Raw genomic sequence first — 21,814 nt, forward strand, 5'->3', positions numbered from 1 at the left:
AGTAATTCAACAAATATTTATTGAATATCTGATATATTCTGGGTACCATTCTGGATGCTGGTGATATAGCAGTGAGCAAACAGACTAAAATATAGAGCTTACATTCTAGTTGGAGACAAACAACAAACAATTTAAATAAAAAACGTAACTTGTGATGTGGTGTGAATTACCATAAACCTGGCAAGGAGAATAGAGGATGTTGAGGTGATGGCAGGGAAGGTGAAGATTTAGAAGGATCACCAAGGAAAGCCTCACTAAAAAGGTGACATGTGACTAAAGGCCCGAAGGAAGAAAGGGAGCAAGCCATGTGATTAGGAGATAGTAGTTTTATTATACATATGGTTCTGCCACATTTTAAGTCTTGAGTTAAGTTCGATATATCACATTTTAAATTACTGAAAAACCAAGGTGAGTGATAACTGAGTCTCATCTCTCCTATAGCATAGCAGTGGGGCAGTTAAATTCAGCATTTTGGTTTTTGAGCCTCACAAAAAAATAAGTACTAAATTTTTCGGGTGCCCTTTGGCTCCAAAATGCAATGAAGAAAATTTTTATTGACCCTGGTTATTGCTTATATAGAAATGAATTCTCAGTGTGCAGAAAGGGAATGTGGAAACTAACTATTAAATGGGACATAAACACATCAGGTGTTTATATTTTAAGCACACAGTAGGGATATAGCTCCAGAGCCTAAAATTAAAGACAAAGGCAGCAAAGCTTTAGCAATTTTTAAAATTTAGTATTTACATAACATTTTTCCAACTTTATATTAACTGTACAACATGGTAATTTGGTATACCTATATACTGTGGAATGATTACCAAGATCAAATAATTAACACATCTACCACCTCATATTTAACTCTTTTTTTGTGGTAAGAATGCTTAAGATCTACTCTCAGCATCTTTTAAGTTTACAATACTGTTTTATTAACTATATTCACCACACTGTACATTAAATCCTTGGAACTTATGCTTCTTATAACTGAGACTTTGTACCCTTTGAACTGCATTTTTCCCTATTTCCCTGGCCATTTACCGTCACCACCACCATCCCCATCCCTGGCAACCACAATTCTGTTCTTTGAAATGGGCTGGGTATTTTTGGTTTGAGTTTTTGTTTTTTGTTTTTTTTAGATCCTACAGAAAGTATTTATCTGTCTCTGTTTGGCTTATTTAAGTTGGCATAGTGCCCTTCAGATTCATCTGTGTTGTTGCAAATAGCAAGGTTTCCTTCTTTCTTAGGGCTAAATAGTATTCCAGTGTGGGTATGTGCATGTGTGTGCGCGCACCTTGCCCTCTTTTCTTTCTTTTTTTTTTTTAAGATTTTATTTATTTATTTGAAAGAGACAGCAAGAGAGAGAGCATGAGCAGGGAGAGGGGCAGAAGCAGACTCCCCCCTGAGCAGGGAGCTCCAACATGGGACTAGATCCCAGAACCCAGGGATCATGATCTGAGCTAAAGGTTGATGCTTAATTGACTGAGCCACCCAGGTGCTCCCCACCTTTTCCTTATATTCACACATTGAAGGACTTTTAGGTTGTTTTCATATTCTGGCTATTGTGAATAATGCTGCAGTGATCATGGAAGTACAGAGATCTTTTCAAGATGATGATCTCATTTCCTTCGGATAAATACCAAGGAGTAGGATTGCCAGATTATATGGTAGTTCTATTTTTAATTTTTCCAGGAACCACCACACTGTTTTCTATAATGGTTGTACCAGTTTACATTCCCACCAACAGTGCACAATCAGCTACACTGATGAGGTTTGCTGGGGTTCTCCTGCTCTCTTTTTTCCCTGTGGGATGAAATCCCTCCAAGGGATTTGCTGAAACCAAACTGCTTTGAACTGGGTGATGGGTAAAATTCTTTCTATGCTTTTCTGTGTGGCCATAGAACCCCACAAGGTTTCTACTGCTTCCTCGTTGTAGTCCAGAGCTTTCTTAGATTGGTTTTATTTGTAGTTAGTTATTGTTTTGTTGTTTTGGGGGGAGATGAGCATTGGTATCTCTTACCCTTCCCATCTTGCTAACATAACACCTCTATACAAAATTAATTTTAAGAGATGAAAGACTGTTTCCAGCTTAGATATGTATAATGCTGTAATTTCTATGTATGCTATTATAAAAGGATTTTATTTAAAACTGGATATGGTAGTCACCATACTTAAATCCAGTGTTTACTTTTGCCAAGTATTTCTTACTGAACTATTTATAAGGATTTATAAGAGGGGTGCCTAGATGGCTCAGTTGGTTAGGCATCAGACAGTTGATTTTGGCTCAGGTCATGATCTCAGGGTTGTGGGATCAAGCCCCACATTGGGCTCCACACTGGGCATGGAACCTGCTGGGCATTCTCTCTCTCCCTCTTTCTTTGTCTCTCCCTTTTCCCTTTCTTATTCTCTCTCCTTCTCAAAATAAATAAAAAGAATTTGTAAGAGTTTAATTGTGTTTCTAATTAATGAAAAGATAAAACAAAAGGCTATTAGAGGAATTTTTATTAGCCAATTTATAACGTATAAATCTTTCTTAGACCCAAGATTTCAGAGCAGAAAAAAAGAATGATGGGACTAGACCTTCTGCTTTCAGCCATGAGAGAATAACAGGAACCAGATTTATTCTCTCACCTAACAGCTAAACAACTTAAAAAGCAGAGAAAATATATGAAAAGACAATTTTCAAGAAGTTGGATACTAAGCCTGGTGGCCTTTAGCCACCAGAGCTGCAGTCCCTGGGTCTCTGTCCAACTCAAGGTCTTCAGTCCTAGCAAGCTCCCTGTTGGTCGTGGGCAGTGTAGCAACTTTGACCTCTCCATGTCACCAAATCCATGCAGGGTGCTGGAGCCCCTCTGCCCTCTTAGTGGCATTTCTCCTTGTGACTACAGGGGGTAGCCGTGTGTCCTGTAAGCCTGCATTGCTGTTCTGAGTTGATTAGGGGGCTGGGTGGAGATGTAAATGTGAAGCCGTTTAATGAGCTTGTGTGATGCTGCAGTGTTAGCCCAGATTTCATTAGTGTGTGTCAAACCAGTGTCTTCTGTGGCCACAGGCACGCACTTGCTCTTTTTAATGTGATGTAAAATTTGTACAGTAAAAGTTTTTATATTTTCTATCAACTGCATTGGTCTTCCAGAAATGCTATTAATTTAAATTAAAATGGTTAGTATTAAAAAAAAAAAGCATAAAGATACCAAGCATAAAGGACAGTTAGGCAAAATGTGGACCTAGATGACCTATGATTGTTGCAGTTTACGCCTTGGAGTTTGCAGGCCATGGCACAGGAAAGGAGAAGTCGTGGCAGAGCCAGATGAATACCCTGAGTTAAGGAGACAATGATCAGAGAGACCAACGCAACTCGTGCTGGACAGGAAAGCTGCACAGAGAGAGAATTCTCTGTATCAGTAGAGAGGTGCTCTGCGTGTAAGCAAACTGCGTGGAGGCCAGGGTAGGAACTACTAGAAGATTAAAGGGAATGAATGGTTCTTACGCTGAGCCAGGAATAGTGCTTTTTCCCACCAGTCAGATTGGAAAACTGCCTAATTGATAGGGTTCTGGGGAGTATTCAGAAGGGTCTTGTTTCACTCACTGGTGGGGAATAGTTAGACCTAGACCAAACACTATTCTTAATTTACCTAATAATTCTTCAAAGCAATATGTAAAAGGATCAAATTATTTCCAAGTAACTTAACTACCTCTGACACAAAGCTCAAGAATATGTATAGCATGACAAAATATATAACACCATGAATTTAGGTTATTTTTCTCCTAATTTTTCTCAGTTTCTGTTCTGAAAATGTGGGAGGTTACACAGTATAATAAAAAATATATATATTAAAGTCAGGAGAGCTGAATTCTTGTCTGGTTCTGCCACTAACTTGTCATGTGACTTTGGTTAAGTTTTCCTTTTTCCTGGCACAGTTATCTCAAGAGTAAACTGAAGGATTTGGAACAAACACACTCTGAAGCTCCCCCACCCCTTTTAAAAATATTTTTATTTATTTATTTGAAAGAGAGAGCACAAGCAGGGGGAGCTGCAGGCAGAGGAAAAAGCAGGGTCCCTGATGAGCAGGGAGCCCAATGTAGGGCTAAATCCCAGGACCCTGGGATCCTGACCTGAGCTGAAGGCAGATGCTTAACTGACTGAGCCACCCAGGTGCCCCCTGAAGCTCCCTTAAATAAGCTTAAATTCTGTTGTCTTCAGGCCTTCTATATTTGTTCAAAGGAATCAAGAACATTAAATTCAGAAAACATAGTTTAATGGTGGGTTTTACTGTTTTTATCCAGCATGAGGGATTTTCTAGTTTTATTTGTTACAAAAAATATAATTTAAAGCCAATTTGAAATGTTTTAATTCAAATAATTTAAATTGGTTGCTTAATGCACAAACCAAATTACATATAACACATCTTAACAACTGGGATGCCTGGGTGGCATATTTTATATACCATATAATTTACCCATTTCAAGGGTACAATTTAATAATTTTTGGTAAATTTACCAAGTTGTGTACCCATCACTGTAAATTAACTTTAAACTACTTCCATCTCCTAATAAAATCCATCATATTTATTGATTGTTAATTCCCATTCTCCTACCCCAGGCAACCACTACATATTTTCATCTCTATATATTTAACCTTTTCTGGACGTTTCATATAAACAGAATCATATAATATGTGGTCTCTTGTATTTGGCTTCTTTCATTTTGCATAATATTTTGAGGTTCACCCATGCCATAGCATGTATCAGAAGTTGGTTCTTTTTTATTGCTGGATAATATTTTCATTATGGATATACCACATTTCATCTATCCATTCATCAGTTAATGGACATTTAAGTTGTTTCTGGTTTTGGCTATTGTCAGTAGTGCTGCTAATAACATTCATGTGAAGGTCTTTGTATGGTTATGTTTTCTCACGTCTTACAGGGATAGGATTGCTGGGTCATGTGGTAGACTTACGCTTAATTTTTTCCAGCTTTATATAACTGACATATAACATTGCATACGTTTAAGGTGTGCCACATGATAATTTGACACACATGTATGTTGTGGAATAACTACCACAATAAGGTTAGTTCACACTTCCATCACCTTACATAATTACCTTATTTTTGTGATTTTAGAATAGGGTTTATGATTATTTGCAATAGAGTCTAGTTGTCACTCCCATATATGACTTACTACCCCCCTCTCTTTTTAATAGCTTCTACCTCATTCTTAGAAAAAAAGTTTCCTTTTTTTTTTTTTAACTTCCATCTCTACAGAATATTATTCCTCTTTAACTCTAGGATCTCATTGTCACTATCTCTTTGCCCTCTCATATCTTAAACCTCCCTTGCCACTTTTCTCTTACTTTGAAACATACTAGATTCAGTGCAGTCCCTATTAAAATTCCAATGGCATTTTTCACAGAAATAGAAAAAATAATCCTAAAATTTACACGGAATCACAAAAGACCTCAAATAGTCAAAGCATTCCTGAGAAGAACAAAGCCAAAGTCATTGCACTTCCTGATTTCAAATTATATTACAAAATTACTATAATTAAAGCAATATGGTGCTGGCATAAAGCAGACATATAGACCAGTGGAACAGAATAGAGAGCTTGGAAACTCATGCATATACAGTCAGTTTTTTACAAGGGCAGCAAGAATACACAATGGGAAAAGGATAGTCTCTTTAATAAATGGTGCTAAGAAAAATGGGTATTCACATGCAAAAGAATGAAAGTGGACCCCTATCTTACACCACTCACAAAAATGGACTCAAAATGGATTGAAGACTTAAATATAAGTCCCTAAATCTTAAAACTCCTAGGAGAAAAACTCCTTGACATTGGTCATGGCAGTAATTTCTTTGATAAGGTACCAAGAGCACAGGCAAAAAAAGCAAACTTAAGTGGGACTACATCAAACTAAAAAGCTTCTGCACAATAAAGGAAATAAGTTGAAAAGGCAATCTAAAGAACAAAAGAAAATATTTGCAAACTCAGCAAAAATAAATTTTTAATGGGCAAAGAGTCTGAATAGACATTTCTCTAAAGGAGACACACAAATGGGCCCATTGGTGTATGAAAAGATGCTTGATGTCAGTAATCATCAGAGAACTGTAAATTAAACCACAATTAGATATCACCTCATGCCTGTTAGGATGGCCATTATTTAAAAACAATAATTACTCTGGGACATCTGGGTGGCTCAGCAGTTGAGCAGCTGCCTTCCGCCCAGAGCGTGATCCTGGAGACCCGGGATCGAGTCCCAAGTTGGGCTCCCTGCGTGGAGCCAGCCTCTCCCTCTGCCTCTCTCTCTCTCTCTCTCTCTCTGTCTCTCATGGATGAATAAGTAAGATCTTTAAAAAATAATAATATAATAATAATAACTCAGGATATGGATAAAAGGGAACCCTGGTACACTCTTGGTTAGAATGTAAATGTGTACAGTCATTATGGAAAACAGTACGGAAGTGCCTCAAAAAATGGCTGGCTCCGTTGGTAGAGCATGCAACTCTTGATCTCAGGAGTTGTGAGTTCGAGCCTCACAGTGGGCATACAGATTGATTTTATTTTATTTTATTTTATTTTATTTTATTTTATTTTATTTTATTTTATTTATTATTTTTTAAAGATTTTATTTATTCATGAGAGATACAGAGACAAAGAGAGGCAGAGACACGGGCAGAGGGAGAAGCAGGGAGCCCATGATGGGACTCGATCCTAGGTCTCCAGGATCATGCCCTGGGCTGAAGGCAGCGCTAAACCATTGAGCCACCTGGGCTGCCCCAGATTAATTTTAAAAAATTAAAAATAGAACTATGTGTATGGCCCAGCAATCCCACCTCTGGATATTGAAAATCAGGAATTAATCAGGATCTGGAAGAGATACTTGCACTCTTAATTCACTGAAGCATTATTCCCAATAGCTCAGATATGGAAACAACCTAAATGTCTATCAACAGATTAGTAGACAAAATGAGATATATACACACAGTGGAATATTATTCATCCTTATTATTATTCATTATTATTCATCCTTAAAAAAAATAATCTGCCATTTGTGGCAGCATAAATGGACCTGGAGGGCATTATGTTGAGTGAAATAAGCCAGACACACAAAGACAAATGGTATATATTCTCACTTACATGTGTTATCTAAAAAGTCAAGCTCCTAGAAGCAGGGAGTAGAATGGTTACCAGGGACTGAGTAGGGAAGCAGGAAAATAGGGAGTTGTCAGTCAAAGGGTACTAAGTTTCAGTTATGTAAGATGAGTAATTTCTAGAGATTTAACATACGGGATAGTGACAATAGATAAAAACATACTGTATACTTGAAATTTTTACCACACACACGTGCACACTATGTGAAGAGATGCATGTTAACTGTCTTATTATTTCACAATGTATATGTATATCAAATCATCAAATTGTATACCTTAAGTATACAAAATTGTAAAAATACTTAGAACCATTCTGTTGGTTTCTACATCTTGTACAAATTACCATTCCATTCTTTTGATCCATTATCACATTTTAAAAAGCACTTGTCTAGGATCACTACTTCAATTTCTTTACCTTCTTATTCTCTTCCTAAATGTATCATTTGTTTTTCCCACTTAATTAAAATTTCCTTCTCATAGGTCAACAACCACCTAGCCAAATCCTACAGTTTTTCTTTGCAACATCTGGCATCATTAACTCTCTCTACATATACTTTAAATTGTTTTATTTTGGATACAATACTATCCAAGTTTGCCTCTTAATTTTCTCATAGCTCTATTCGCCTTAGTGGTCTCCTCTTCATATTGCAGATGTTTGATAAGACTGTATTTGGCTTTTATTCCTATACTCCATTTTCTTGTCACTTCAGCTCTTATTTCTATCATATGACCTCCAAATCTTGCTCACACCTGAACTTCATACAAAATCTCACACTTATGTAGGGAACATTTTCTTTTCAAATCATAGATGTTTGGGAAAGTTTATACAATAGCTCATAAAAATAATGACTTTTATATTTGTTTTTTAAAGACCACATCGACTTTATAATGCACTTAAAGCATTATCATCTTTCAGAATTTAAGAAGCTAAATAAAAGTTAACCAAAACCTGAATTTGGCCTGAGAGCTAGAGATTTCCTTCTTAGTATTTATTCAAGTACTCTGGGAGGAAAATTTATTGGTTACTCTTTTCTATTTCTTATACGAGCTATTCAATTAAATCTTTTCTCTCATGTGTTTTTTTCTATTGAAACCTTTTCCTTGTACTTGTTTATAGCCTTTACCTGAGGAAACGTTATTTCCAATAGATAATGTATACACCACAACAATACTAGTATCCTTTTTACTAGAATTTAGAAAAATAATTTCTGAACTCATATTAAAATTCTACTAAGGTATTGATTGTCATTTATAGACACTCAGATATAATTCTTCTTACCTTCTCTGGCCTTTATCCCTGAGAACATCTTGCCTTTATAACATGTTCAGATATCATCTTTCTGCTTTTTGAAACTAAACAACATTGTAGCTACACAAAAACCTTAAGTGTCTTTTAGCATAAATTCAGTGAGGCATTCCTAAATACCTTCCATTTAATTTTATCTTCTCCAATAAAGATACAGTATTGATTCAACATCTCTTATATGCTGCTCAGGAATTCTATTAAGTATTTCTATATGCCAGGCATGATGCTAAAGCTATAGGGGCTGGGAAGAGCCCTTGCCCTCCAGGAGACAGGTGAATAAACCAGCAGATATAAGAAGTTGTTAAGTGCTATGATGGAGAACACATTACCCATCTTTTTCCATTCCACAAGTATTTATGGAGTACCTACTGTGTCCGCGTACTCTGCTTGGCCCTGAGAATTCAGCAAGTGAATAAGACAGACCAGCTCCCTTTCCTCATGAGGCTTCTAAGTCTTTGTGCAGTCTTACAGGACCTTATGTGAGGGAATTTTGCATTGCTCTTTGCTCTACTTGGAATGCTGTATCTTTGCATGACTGACTTTGCTTGAATGTCACCACCTCAGAGAGTCAGCCCTTCCTGTCCCTCTCTCCCAATCACTATTATTCTACCCTGGAGCTCCTACAGAGCACTTATTACTATCAGAAATGATACCATTTACATACTTGTGGTCTGTCTCTCTTTTGAGAGCAGGGACTTAACCTGCTTTGATCATGACCATGTCTCTAAGTGTTTGAACAGTGCCGGGCACATGTTGGGCACCTAACAAATATTTGCTGAATGGAAAAGTCAGTGATTGAATGCATGGTCCTGGAGAAAGGCATTCAGTAAGGTAATTTCAGATAATGGAAGTATGGGTAGTCTGGGAAGGTATATGGAAGGGGAGAGTTAGGGATGTCTAAGGTCCGGTACTTTAGTACCCCTGACTTATTCCCATTCCCCCTTTATCTCTCCCTTCAGCCCTTCCTCATACTGCCTATTCCTGAAGCCCTTTATTTTTATGATCTTTTGGCCACAGAAGATGTTTACATCCTCAAAGTTGAGAATCCTAACATCCTAAATTTTGCTTGACTGATGACCTCTACCTCAAGGTTCTTAAGCTTTATTCTATCCAAGAAGGCCAAATGGAAAAATATTCACAGATTTTTCCAAGATGCAAATGGTGTGCAGATGTGCTTTTTATCTTATTTTGTGCTCAACTTATGTGTCTAAAAGCATATGACCTTGTTTCTGATTGAATTAGAATTTTTTATTGATATTTTTCCTTTAGTAATCTTGGAATGGATGTCTGGGATTCTGATGAAGATGCAAATCTCCCATCTAATTCTGTGGAAGAATCTGAAGATTGGTCCCCAAATGAAGACTTTAATGGGTAAAAGTAACATAATTGTAGATGAATATTTTATGAAAGTTTAGATACATATTAATAGGGGGGAAACCCATGGGATTGGGAATCGGGAAGTTTACAACCAAATCTGATTCTGCCATTTTTAAGTTGTAGATAATATAGAGCCAGTGACACAACCTTTTCAGACCATTGTTGTTTAATTTGTAACATAAATTGGACAAGATCAGTTAGCTTTTCTTAAGCTATATTCTAAGGACATATAAAACTCTTATCTTGTGAAGTATTATTTGTTTTACAGGAATAAACAGTGTTTTTTTAAGATAAATTTTGGAAATGCTTGCTGATGTCACCATGAACACTAGCTTATCAAAAGCCCTTAGAATTCCTAAAGTTAAGAAATTTATTAAATTTTATTGAACCTAGCATTTTCCTAACTTTTTCAAGCACAAAACTCTTTTCCCCTTGACAGAATAAGTATTAACATTAGTATTAACAAGACTAATGTTCTCCAAACTATTTGGCAAATATTAAACTAGGTAATCTCTCTGATTCCTTCAAAATTTAAAATGCTCCAATTCTAAGTAATAATTTGTATTTATTCTACCAATATTAGCAGAAAGTGGATAAGGTTATCAAATGGTACTAGAATTTCTTCTATGACTCACATATATACCCATATCTTTATAAACTGATAGAGAATTTAAAAATTATCTTAAAACCTTTTTGTTCCTCTATCTTTCAAAAAAAATTGCATTCTTCTCTATTGGCATCACAGAATACACAATACTTACTATTTTAAATCAAGAGGAATATTTGGTATTTGTATTTTTTAACTGAAGTAGCAATAAATTGAGATTATCTTCTTTGAACTGATTTAATACAAGCTAGACTAGACAATATTCTCCTGTTTGCCTCTTTCTTCTGGCTTCAAATCTTATCTTAAAACATGCAGCATTTTGCCACCTGAACGTACCGATTTCTCCCCTCCACCCCTCACTGAGTGCTTGAGCAATGCCAGGCATTTTGTTAGGCATTAGCAACATCACAGGATGTGCATGAAATACATGAAGGGTTGTACGAGCTCTTCTGCTTATCATGGCAGTTCATATCTGCCTTGACACAAGTTCTTCCTTCACATAATATCTGTGCCCCACATTCCAAGGAAGCATTTGTTTATCTTCAGTGAATAAAATCCTCTCAGAATTTGATGCCAGAAATTTTCAGACAACATCGAGGGGTTTTGTTGTTTATTTTTGTTTAGGCTGTGTTTTGTTTTTATGAAACTTTCCTTTTCTTGTTGCTAGGAAGCAAAGTTCTAACTAACTTTGTGGTCAATTTTAGTATCTTATCCTAGGGTTTTTAAATAGTTATTTTTATTCCAAATGCTATCTATTTCTCTTCCAACTCTTTCAAGTTGGTGTGTTGTTTATGTTGTAAAACAGTTTGGCAGTTCTTATAAAACTAAAAATAGATTTAGCATACAACCCAGCATTTGCACTCTTGAGCACTTATCCCAGAGAACTGAAAACTTGTTCACAGAGAAATCTGACATGAATGCTCATAGCAGCTTTATTTATAAAAGTAAAGAAACTGGAACTACCAAATATATTATTTATACCAAATATTTTATATTATAAGCTCTATTCATAGTTTTTAGGAGTAATTATATAAAAATCAATATATGTTTTTTATTTCTTCTGACATGAAGTCAGTACAATAATACAGAATGTTACCAGCCATATGTGTAAGATTACTTCTTTAACCTATCATAGATTATGATAAAAGTGATCTGGTTATGACACATTCCTTTAAATGAAAAGATGCTGTGAAAATGTGTTGTGCTCTAGTTTTTAGGGGAAAAAAAATTACTATTTAATACCAACACACTTGTTTGGAAATTTACAAGTTAATAGTTGCAGGAGAGAGTTTGGGGCTCTTAAGCACAAACAAAAGAGAAAAATGAAAATGTGGCGCAATTCAGTTCAGGAAAACAATAGTTTGTGTCCTGTTGAACTGAACAAGGGGAGATTTTACTAACGGCATAGCATTTATCCTTTATTATTCAAATACTTAGCATTTATAGCATATTTCCCCCCTAATAGGACTGGGAAAAGGTCAAGACATCTTAATGACCAGCACCCTCAAAATGATACACAGATAAAGGATTATGATTATGTCAACAGTGGGCCTGTCCAGAGTCCTAGGGATTTTTACAAACGCCAGTGTAGTGACAGCATGGCAGAAGAGAGACACTTGAGAAATTGGGATCTGAGTAACAAAGGACCAGGACCAAGATGTTCATTCTTTGCTAATCACCAGTGTTATGGCGTCTCCCGAGAAGAAACAGATTTCAACAAGATACAAGGAATAAGACCGAGACCATTTCATGATCATCAGTGTCACAGTGGCTGTCATGAACCAGATGCTGGAGACGATTTTGATTTTGTTAGCAAAGTTGATGGACAAAGGAGACATTCCATTCAGAAACATCAGGCCTATAGTAACTGCTGGGAACAATTTCCAACAAAAGATTTTGGTTTTACTAACAGAAGTTGGGAACAAAAACGACAACCTTTCTCTAACAACCGTGAGTACCCACTCCATGGTGATTTTCAGGACCAGTTACTAGTACAAAGCTTTCATTTTCTCAACAGAGGTGGTGGTTTTCAAAGGCAAAAACCTTTCCACCAGGACTGTTTTCATGATGAAATGAATTTGGAAGATTTAGAATGTATTGATGAAGTATCAGAGCACACACAAGGATCTCTACATGACCATTCCAACAATGATTTCTCAGAGAAAATGTCATTGAAAAAATATGTTAGTAGAGATCATGGACAAAGACCACCTTTTCCAAGGTTTCAAAAACAAATGCAGTTAAGAAATTTTGATTTGAACAGCAAAACAGGACCATGGCAATTAACCTCCTGTACCCAGCCAACTAATGATCCACAAGAACAGATTCTATTGGAAGACTTGAATTTTGAACAGGAAACATCCTTACCACAATATTTTCGGGACTCTCCACTTCCTGATACCATAAATCCTGATGGGCATTTAGATAAGTGAGTCATTTTGTTTTGCACAGTAAGAAATGATACTTAACTCCAGCAAAACACTCAGATTTCTTTCAAATTAAGGTATTTGTATAAGAGTGATACAAATTATCACCTAAAACTAAAATTCAGATTTATTCTTAAATAGATTCAATTTATAATCAAGGTTTATTTCTGATGCTGTGAATTAAAAATTTACCTTTATTTCCCAAGATTGAAGTAAATATACAAATTAGATTTAAACAGTTTAACCCTTCACTGTAAGCTAATAGTAAAAAAAAAATATCTGGAACAGACTTTTCAAAGAAATACCATGACTTTTACATAAGGATTTTTTTTTAAGATTTATTTCATTTATTCATGATAGACACAGAGAGAGAGAGAGAGAGGCAGAGACACAGGAGGAGGAGGGAGAAGCAGGCTCCATGCCAGGAGCCCGCCGCGGGACTCGATCCCGGGACACGATCCTGGGACTCCAGGATTGCGCCCTGGGCCAAAGGCAGGCGCTAAACCGCTGAGCCACCCAGGGATCCCCTACATAAGGATTTTTAAAAATAGAGTTGACCCTTGAACAACATGGGTTTAAACTATGCGGGTTCACATTTATGTGGATGTTTTACAGTACTGTAAATGTACTTTCTCTTAATGATTTTTGAAGAATATTTTCTCTAGCTTATTGTAAGAATACAGTATATAATATATACTATTTAGGACCACATGTTAATCAACTGTTTATGTTACCAGTAAGGCTTCTGGTAAACAGCAGGCTGTTAATTGTTAAGTTTTGGGGGAGTCATAAGTTATATGTGCATTTTCGACTATGCAGGGATAAGCACCCCTAACCTCCAAATTGTTCAAGGGTCAACTGTATTCCTTGTAGATGTGCTACAAATTATTTTTTAAAATTTTAATTTCAGCATGGTTAGCATACAGTGTTAAATTAGTTTTAGGAATATAATAAAGTAATTCAGCAATTCTATATATTAGTGCTCATCAGGATAAGTTTGGTATTCTTAATCCCCATCACCTATTTCACCTGCGTCCCCCACCAACCTCCCCTTTGGTAACCATCAGTTTGTTTTCTATAGTTAAAAGTTTGTTTTTTGGTTTGTCTTTTGTTTGCTACAAAGTATTTTTTATTTTTTATCATTATTTTTTACAAATTAGTTTTTAATATACATGTGCCAGGAGTCCTTTCTCTGCCAGGCAGTAATTGTCTTCTGTGCCATTAGATGGGAGCATCAGGAGAACATGGACTACAGTGAAACTGAAGTGCAAGCAGAAGGAGAGAGGGGAAGCCTGACATTCTAAAGGGGGAAGTACAAGATAAGAAAGGATATAAAAAGGGATAGAAGTGAAAAATCAAGCCAGGAAAAGAGAGCAGTATGGTGGGATAGAGGATAAGACCATAGAAGAGGGGAAAAGTTTGAGAAAGGAGATGAAGATATAAACTGAATATGTGCTTCCCTTTCAATTCAGAATGTTTCCTCCAGTTGTACAGCATCATTCTACATGTACCTGGAGAGGTGTGAATTTTTACCTGAATCTCCTACAGGTTATCCTGGTTTTCTTTAGAAACTTTTCTTTTTTTTCTCCTACCTTTCCTACCAACCTCTCACTTGTCTTCCTCACTTTATTCATTTCACAGGGACCATGGCACTGATAACTGCAGAAGCAAAAGTCAGAGGTAAATGCTGATTGAGCTGTGCAACCATCTTTATCAATCCTATCCCTGATTGCTACCATTGACACATAAACATGTTAGAAAATGCATATTTATTGAATCCACTTGTATTCAAGGTTTATATACAACTTCTGCAGATCCCGGCCACTGCCTCAGAAATGACTGTCACTCCTCCCTTGTGGTCTGGGGGTTGCAAAACCAATTAATTGGTTTATCTGCAGCTGGGTTACCAGTGGCTACTAGTTGGTACCAGTTAAGTTAGAAATTTGTTTCATTTCCTTCATAATAGCTTAGCTCTATTCCATGATTATAAGTCTGCACCTAACCCGAACCCACTGTCTTCCAATGGACAAGATAAAATACAAGATTGGTCAATAAAAATCTCTCACTCCCCTTAGGACAGCCTTTCTCTTACTGATGATGCTCTGGGTTAGGAGGATTATAGAATTCAAAAGAGGGCATGAAAAGGCCTTTGGTTGGCTTACTTTTTTCTCCCATCTTGTCACTTAGTACCAAATTTGGGGTCAGGATTACAAGCATTCTATGTGAAAAAAACAGAAGTTTCAGTATAAAATAATAGTCCAGGTGCCTGGGTGGCTCAGCAGTTGAGCATCTGCCTTCGGCTCAGGGCGTGATCCTCGAGACCCGGGATCGAGTCCCAAGTTGGGCTCCCTGTGTGGAGCCTGCTTCTCCCTACAGGGCTCCCTTGTGTGGAGCCTCCTATATCCCTCTGTCTGTGTCTCTGCTCTTCTCTGTGTGTGTGTGTGTTTCTCATGAATAAATAAAGTCTTTAAAAATAAATAAATAAAAGTATATTTGATACTGATTTATATTAAACTACTCCGTAGAAATCAGATGGAGTTTTTGTTTTAAATTACCTAGTTTTTCTTAATTTCCTAACTTCTTCAGCTATTAACAGGATTAAAATGGCTCTAAGGTATTCTGATCAAATAGAGAGACTGAGAGGAAAAATTGAGATAGACCAAAAGAGACCTTGGTTTGAGGGTAAAAAGGGCAAATGACAGCCAAGACAGGACTCCTCCTGCCCTCTTCCTTTCAACTTACCCACTACTGACAGTATAACACACATATTAGCAACTTGGAGAAGGGGCTGCAGTAGGAAAAAAAATGAGTTCTTTATATAGACACTATCAAATATTTATACTAAAAATCTGCTGGAATTATCCCACAAATGTATATTTTAGTTGAGGTTAATTGAAAGAAAAATTTTAGGTTTAAACATGTATGAAAAGCAAAAACTACAATTTAAAACAGGTGACTCATTAGTCTTTAGCTTCTCGGTGTCAAAGAAATATTCTAAAAGAGACAGTCTATGGTCATATAACCCGCTGAGTTGCTGCTACACCAGAATGATTCTGCTGATGTCTTTAACTTCATAATTCACAAAGGAATAGGCAAATATAGTTGCTGTGGTCCTAAATCTCTGCAGGGTGAGGAGGGGCCCACCCCCTTTCATGTGAGGTATGTTCTTCCATGTGGTTAAGGACCTGAGCCCTTGGCTTACGTTACCATGTTGCATCACGCAGGGGCTCTGCCCACCTTCACTGTTTGATTGTTGGTAAAAAGGTGTATACTCACTTCTTTCAGCATGGCGCCCCCCCATAAAGTTTGAATCTTGTTCTGTGATTATAATTAACTCCTGTTTGTGTGACACTTATAAAGTGGTGACAAGTGCTTAAGTTCTGTTAGGCACATGGATGTGTATTATCCTACCATTGTTTATGTTTGAAAGCTCGAATAATAAAAAACTAAAAATAACTATATATTACATCATTAGGCTGGTGTATCCAGAAGATAATCGAAGAATACATCCTCCAGGTGGATTTAGCTGCGGAAAACAGAGCAGATTGACAGCATATTCTTCACAGGAACTTTCATCTCCATGTGAATTCCAAGAAAATGGTTCAGTTGACTATTGTGGAATCAGAAACCCAAGAGATATGGAACAGGACAAAAGGTCATATTTTTAAGCTACTGATTACAATTACAGTATGCCTGCCAATTGTAGAGCTGGAGAGAGAGCATTATGGACTTACTTTTAGAAAAAACTGCAAGTGGTGCCAAGTAGTTCACTTTAAAACTGCCCACCATTTATCTATACTTGCTCCCTTTGTACTATTACTGGGCCAAAAATAATTTCATAATCAAATAAGCTGTATGTCAGAAGGCAGCCCATGTTATTACAAAGTTAGCCATCTACATCTTTCAGTTTTTTTCTAAGAGTATTTATAAATATAAGGAAACTATAATATGGAATACATGTAGTTTTTGCTTTTGCAGCACTGGAAATTTGATTTATTGAGGCTCTATTTTTAGTTATATATGCTAATGAATTGCATTTCTGGTTGCAAACTTCATAAAAAATAATTTCCTTATGATTTATTTATTCATTTTACAAGTGATTATTGTGTGCATAGAACAAGAGATAGATTCCACCTAGTTGGTTAAACTACAAAATCATAGAGCTCAAAAGCCCATCAGAACTAAATTTCTCAGCCAGTAACTCTTCTTATGGCTTATAGTGCCGGGAGAAGGAAGAATCCATCATAGCAATAATAAGAAACCAGCTGAACTTTATGAAGTCTTTAAAGGTTCCATGTCGGCTTGTATTATGGATCACTTCCAGCTCTTTCCCACGGGTTTCTAGCAGAAGCGCAGGGATAACACGCTGGCAGGAGAACTGGAAGAAATCCCTAGGCGGCACACCAGGCTCTGACTGGGTGCTAGGCTGTGGCTCCCCAAAGGCAGAGGGCAAGGCAGACAAATCTGAATGAGGCACAGAAGAATTGATGAAACCGTTGAGGAATGTTGAGTATAGAGAAAAAGTTAAGCTTTGTGAATTGCCCTTGAGCTGGCCACTGGAGTGGGCTGCCAAATGATGACGGCAGTCACCAGAGAGCCAGTAGAAGGAACTCTATGAATGCTAAAGTAGCCTAGGGCTTTGATGCTCGAAGTGTGCCTGGACAGCAGTACTGGCATTACCAGGCAGCCAGTGGGAAATGGAGAACTTCAGCTTCACCCCAGACCTACTGAATCATCTTTTATTAATTACAATTTCTATTCCAACAAGATTCCTATGTGAGTTATATACACATTAAGTTTTGATAAGCACGGCCTTTTAAGGTGCATTCTAATCCTTAAAATTCTACTTAAATAATGTGTGTGATCAAGAGCTACACAGAAACGAAATGCATGGTCCAAGGAGAAGTTCAGCGTAAGTAATGCAAGGAGGCATCACTGAGGAAGCAGGAGTTGAGCTGGTCCTTAAGAGCTGGAGGAAGATGTAGGTCATGTCAAGAGACAACGAAATAAGTATACCAAAGCAGAAATAGTAGTATGGACCAGTCTTCCTGGCAGTGGAGAGGTAGATTAACCCAGACCCAGAATAGAAGGATCTGAGGTCTAATCCAGGCCTAGAAAAAGGGCTGCAGGAGCGCAGGGAAGAAACAGTTTATTCTGACTTGGAGATGTGAAGAAGGCTCCACTGAAGGCATTTGAGCTGAGGTCTACAGGTAGAGTGGGGCAGAGGTGTTCCAAGTTGAGCAAATAACCTGAACAGTGTTGGGTGAACAAGCAGTCTGTCCTGCCTGGAGTGTAGGTAACATCAGAGGGGTGGAGTGGGATGTAAGCCTGGAGAGCGCTTATAGGCATGGTTCAGGTAGCTTGAATGTCCGTTGGAGAGTTTGACCTTATTTTGTAGGCAGTGGACACCTACTAGCAATTTTAGGGAGCAATGTGAGAAAGCCTGCTTTCTTTAGAAAAGATTTTACTTATTTCTTTCTTTACTTATTTGAGAGAGTGGGAGGAGGAGGAGAGGGACAAGCAGATTCTGCACTGAGCACAGAGCCTGAAGCAGGTGACCTGAGCCAAAATCAAGAATCCGACACAACCAACTGAGCCATCCAGCTGCCCCAAAGCCTGTTTTTTATAAAGCTCACTCTGTCATTAATATTGGAGACACAACCACCATTCCTGGTGTCAGGTCTTTACTGGGATGATAACAATAAGATTGGAAAGGGGAATCAAAATGAAAAATGTTGCAAAGGTAAAATGGGCAAGTGCTGATGAGTTGATGAAGTCGTGGTTACTTGACACAGTGCTGGCATTAATTATCATATAATTCAGGAGTCAGGGCGGGTTTAGGAGGAAAAATAGAATTTGGCTTAGGTCACCCTGAGTACTCAGTGTTCCCCACCCAGCTCCCAGGGTTTCCTACCCTTTCTTCTTAGGACTTCATTATAAGGAGTGATGCTGTTTTTTAGGTGACTGTATCTCATTTTTTATTGACTGATCCATGTACTGTGGTGACCTTTGCTATTCACTATACATTCAATAGGGATATAAAAACAGAAAGTCAGCTCAGATGCTGATGAGGGTGATGCCATCACTGTATCATCAATTTAAAGTTAGACATTTATTTAACATAGAGAAATGCAAAACGTATAGCAGTACTTCTATCACATGTACAGTCTTAAGTGCTACTTTTCTAGAGAAGATTCACAGAGATACTCCTTTTCCCATTATTAAAAAAATCCATTATACCTGTGATAAAACTAAATGTACTCAGTTGTATTAGATTCAGGTACAAAGAAAAACTTGGGTAGTTAGCTACATTTTTTCCTAAATACATAAAATAAAGAAAATAAACAGGGATCCCTGGGTGGCGCAGCGGTTTGGCGCCTGCCTTTGGCCCAGGGCGCGATCCTGGAGACCCGGGATCGAATCCCACGTCGGGCTCCCGGTGCATGGAGCCTGCTTCTCCCTCTGCCTGTGTCTCTGCCTCTCTCTCTCTCTCTCTCTCTCTCTCTCTCTCTGTGACTATCATAAATAAATAAAAATAAATAAAAAAATAAAAAAAAAAGAAAAAAGAAAATAAACAGATGCATGTTCTCTTAGGAAATGGTAATAGAACCATACCATACAATGGTTCTATGGTAATAGAACACGAGGCTAATCTGCAGGTTGCTAGAACATCCCGATTAAGGCTGTGGAAAGAAGTTGCAGATTGATGCCATCTTGGAAGTAATGACATTTTTAAAAAATATTCCTTGGCAAGATAAATAGACTCTAATTTATAGAAAACAGCCTTTATGTTTTAGTTAATGAGACACTGTGTGGTAGGTTCAGTCATTGTGCCCACTGCTTCACTCCTCTTCTGTATTATTAGAATAAGCTATTCATGCCCTTTGCCATATGACCTAGCCATTCCTCTCCGTATTTCTCCAACTTGCTAATTGTTGCCCTTGGTCATATGACTTACTTTGGTCAGTAGAATGTGGACAGGGGCCTGTCCTGGCCAGGCTATAAAAGGCATCCTGTTTCTCCTCTTCCTCTCTGGTGTTCCTGCCATTCATAAGAGAATGCAAGGTATGGGAGCGTGCCTGAACTAGACCTACTACCTGAAGGAGAGCTACCCAGCTGACATGCAGACCCATGAACATGAAAATCAGCATTTTTTGTGGTAAGCCACTGAAACTTTAAGATTGTTATAATAAATTTAAAAGATACAACTCACACAAACTGAAAATAAACATGGTTAGTGAGCACAACTAACCATAAGCAGCTGTCCCATTCTAATGAGATAGCAGCTATTAGAATCTGAATCAGAGAGGGACCAGACCAATCTGAGTGAAATCCAGCTCATCTTTCAAACTGATGATAAATGAGAATATATTTTAATAGTAATTTTAATATAGTAATCTATGTGAGCTATTAAAAAACTAATCTTTATTTTAATACTCAAATTTACTATTATTGTAGAATATAATCATCAAAACTATCTTGTATCAACTTTGAATCCAGATTACATTTTCCAAAGGCCTTTCATCACACATCTTGGCCTGAGTATCAGGCATCTCTGCCTTCACGAAAAAGGCAACAAAACCTGAGGAATAAACTGAGATTCTGAGCTGAGATCTTTTGTGTGTGTGTGTGTGTGTGTGTGTGTGTGTGTGTGTGTGTGTATTTTCTTATTGGAGTTCAATTTGCCAACATACAGCATAACACCCAGTGCTCATCCCGTCAAGTGCCCCCCTCAGTGCCTGTCACCCAGTCCCCCCGACCCCCGCCCTCCTCCCCTTCCACCACCCCTTGTTCATTTCCCAGAGTTAGGAGTCTCTCATGTTCTGTCTCCCTCTCTGATATTTCCCACTCATTTTTTCTCCTTTCCCCTTTATTCCCTTTCACTATTTTTTATGCTCCCTGTATGAGTGAAACCATATAACATTTGTCCTCTGATTGACTTACTTCACTCCGCATAATACCCTCCAGGTCCATCCATGCCGAAGCAAATGGTGGGTATTTGTCATTTCTAATGGCTGAGTAATACTCCATTGTATACATAAACCACATCTTATTTATCCATTCATCTTTCGATGGACACCAAGGCACCTTCCACAGTTTGGCTATTGTGGACATTGCTGCTATAAACATCGGGGTGCAGGTGTCCCGGTGTTTCACTGCATCTGTATCTTTGCGGTAAACCCCCCACCCCCAGCAGTGCAATTGCTGGGTCATAGGGCAGGTCTATTTTTCACTCTTTGAGGAACCTCCACACAGTTTTCCAGAGTGGCTGCACCAGTTCACATTCCTACCGACAGTGCAAGAGGGTTCCCCTTTCTCCACATCCTCTCCAACATTTGTTGTTTCCTGTTTTGTTAATTTTCCCCATTCTCACTGGTGTGAGGTGGTATCTCATTGTGGTTTTGATTTGTATTTCCCTGATGGCCAGTGATGCGGAGCATTTTCTCGTGCTTGTTGGCCATGTCTATGTCTTTCTCTGTGAGATTTCTGTTCGTGTCTTTTGCCCATTTCATGATTGGATTGTTTGTTTCTTTCCTGTTTAGTTTACTAAGTTCCTTATAGATCTTGGATACTAGCCCTTTGTCTGATAGGTCATTTGCAAATATCTTCTCCCATTCTGTAGGTTGTCTTTTAGTTTTGTTGACTGTTTCTCTTGCTATGAAGAAGCTTTTTTATCTTGATGAAATCCCAATAATTCATTTTTGCTTTTATTTCCCTTGCCTTCATAGACGTATCTTGCAAGAAGTTGATGTGGCCAAGTTCAAAAAGGGTGTTGCCTGTGTTCACCTCTAGGATTTTGATGGATTCTTGTCTCACATTTAGATCTTTCATCCATTTTGAGTTTATCTTTGTGTATGGTGAAAGAGAGTGGTCTAGTTTCATTCTTCTGCACGTGGCTGTCCAATTTTCCCAGCACCATTTATTGAAGAGGCTGTTTTTCTTCCAGTGG

The 21,814-nt window shown here is 37.7% G+C and overlaps 1 protein-coding gene across 10 annotated transcripts in view; it reads left to right on the forward strand.

Annotated features, from left to right (window-relative positions):
* LOC121485162 (RNA/RNP complex-1-interacting phosphatase-like) overlaps positions 1–19,280 on the forward strand; it is a 48,783-nt gene extending 29,503 nt beyond the window's left edge. For 5 of the 10 annotated variants that reach the window (XM_041745232.1, XM_041745234.1, XM_041745239.1 and 2 more), the window contains 4 exons: positions 9,724–9,825; positions 11,904–12,866; positions 14,506–14,544; positions 16,340–19,280. In XM_041745232.1, the coding sequence (XP_041601166.1) occupies positions 9,724–9,825; positions 11,904–12,866; positions 14,506–14,544; positions 16,340–16,532 (1,297 nt within the window). In that variant the 3' untranslated portion in view covers positions 16,533–19,280. Of the gene's footprint in view, positions 1–9,723; positions 9,826–11,903; positions 12,867–14,502 lie in introns of all 10 variants that reach the window. The other 5 variants (XM_041745240.1, XM_041745236.1, XM_041745233.1 and 2 more) reach the window with 5 other exon arrangements.
* Positions 19,281–21,814: the final 2,534 nt, after the last annotated feature.

This window comes from Vulpes lagopus, chromosome 2 (assembly GCF_018345385.1).
Source record: "Vulpes lagopus strain Blue_001 chromosome 2, ASM1834538v1, whole genome shotgun sequence".
Lineage (NCBI taxonomy): Eukaryota > Metazoa > Chordata > Mammalia > Carnivora > Canidae > Vulpes > Vulpes lagopus.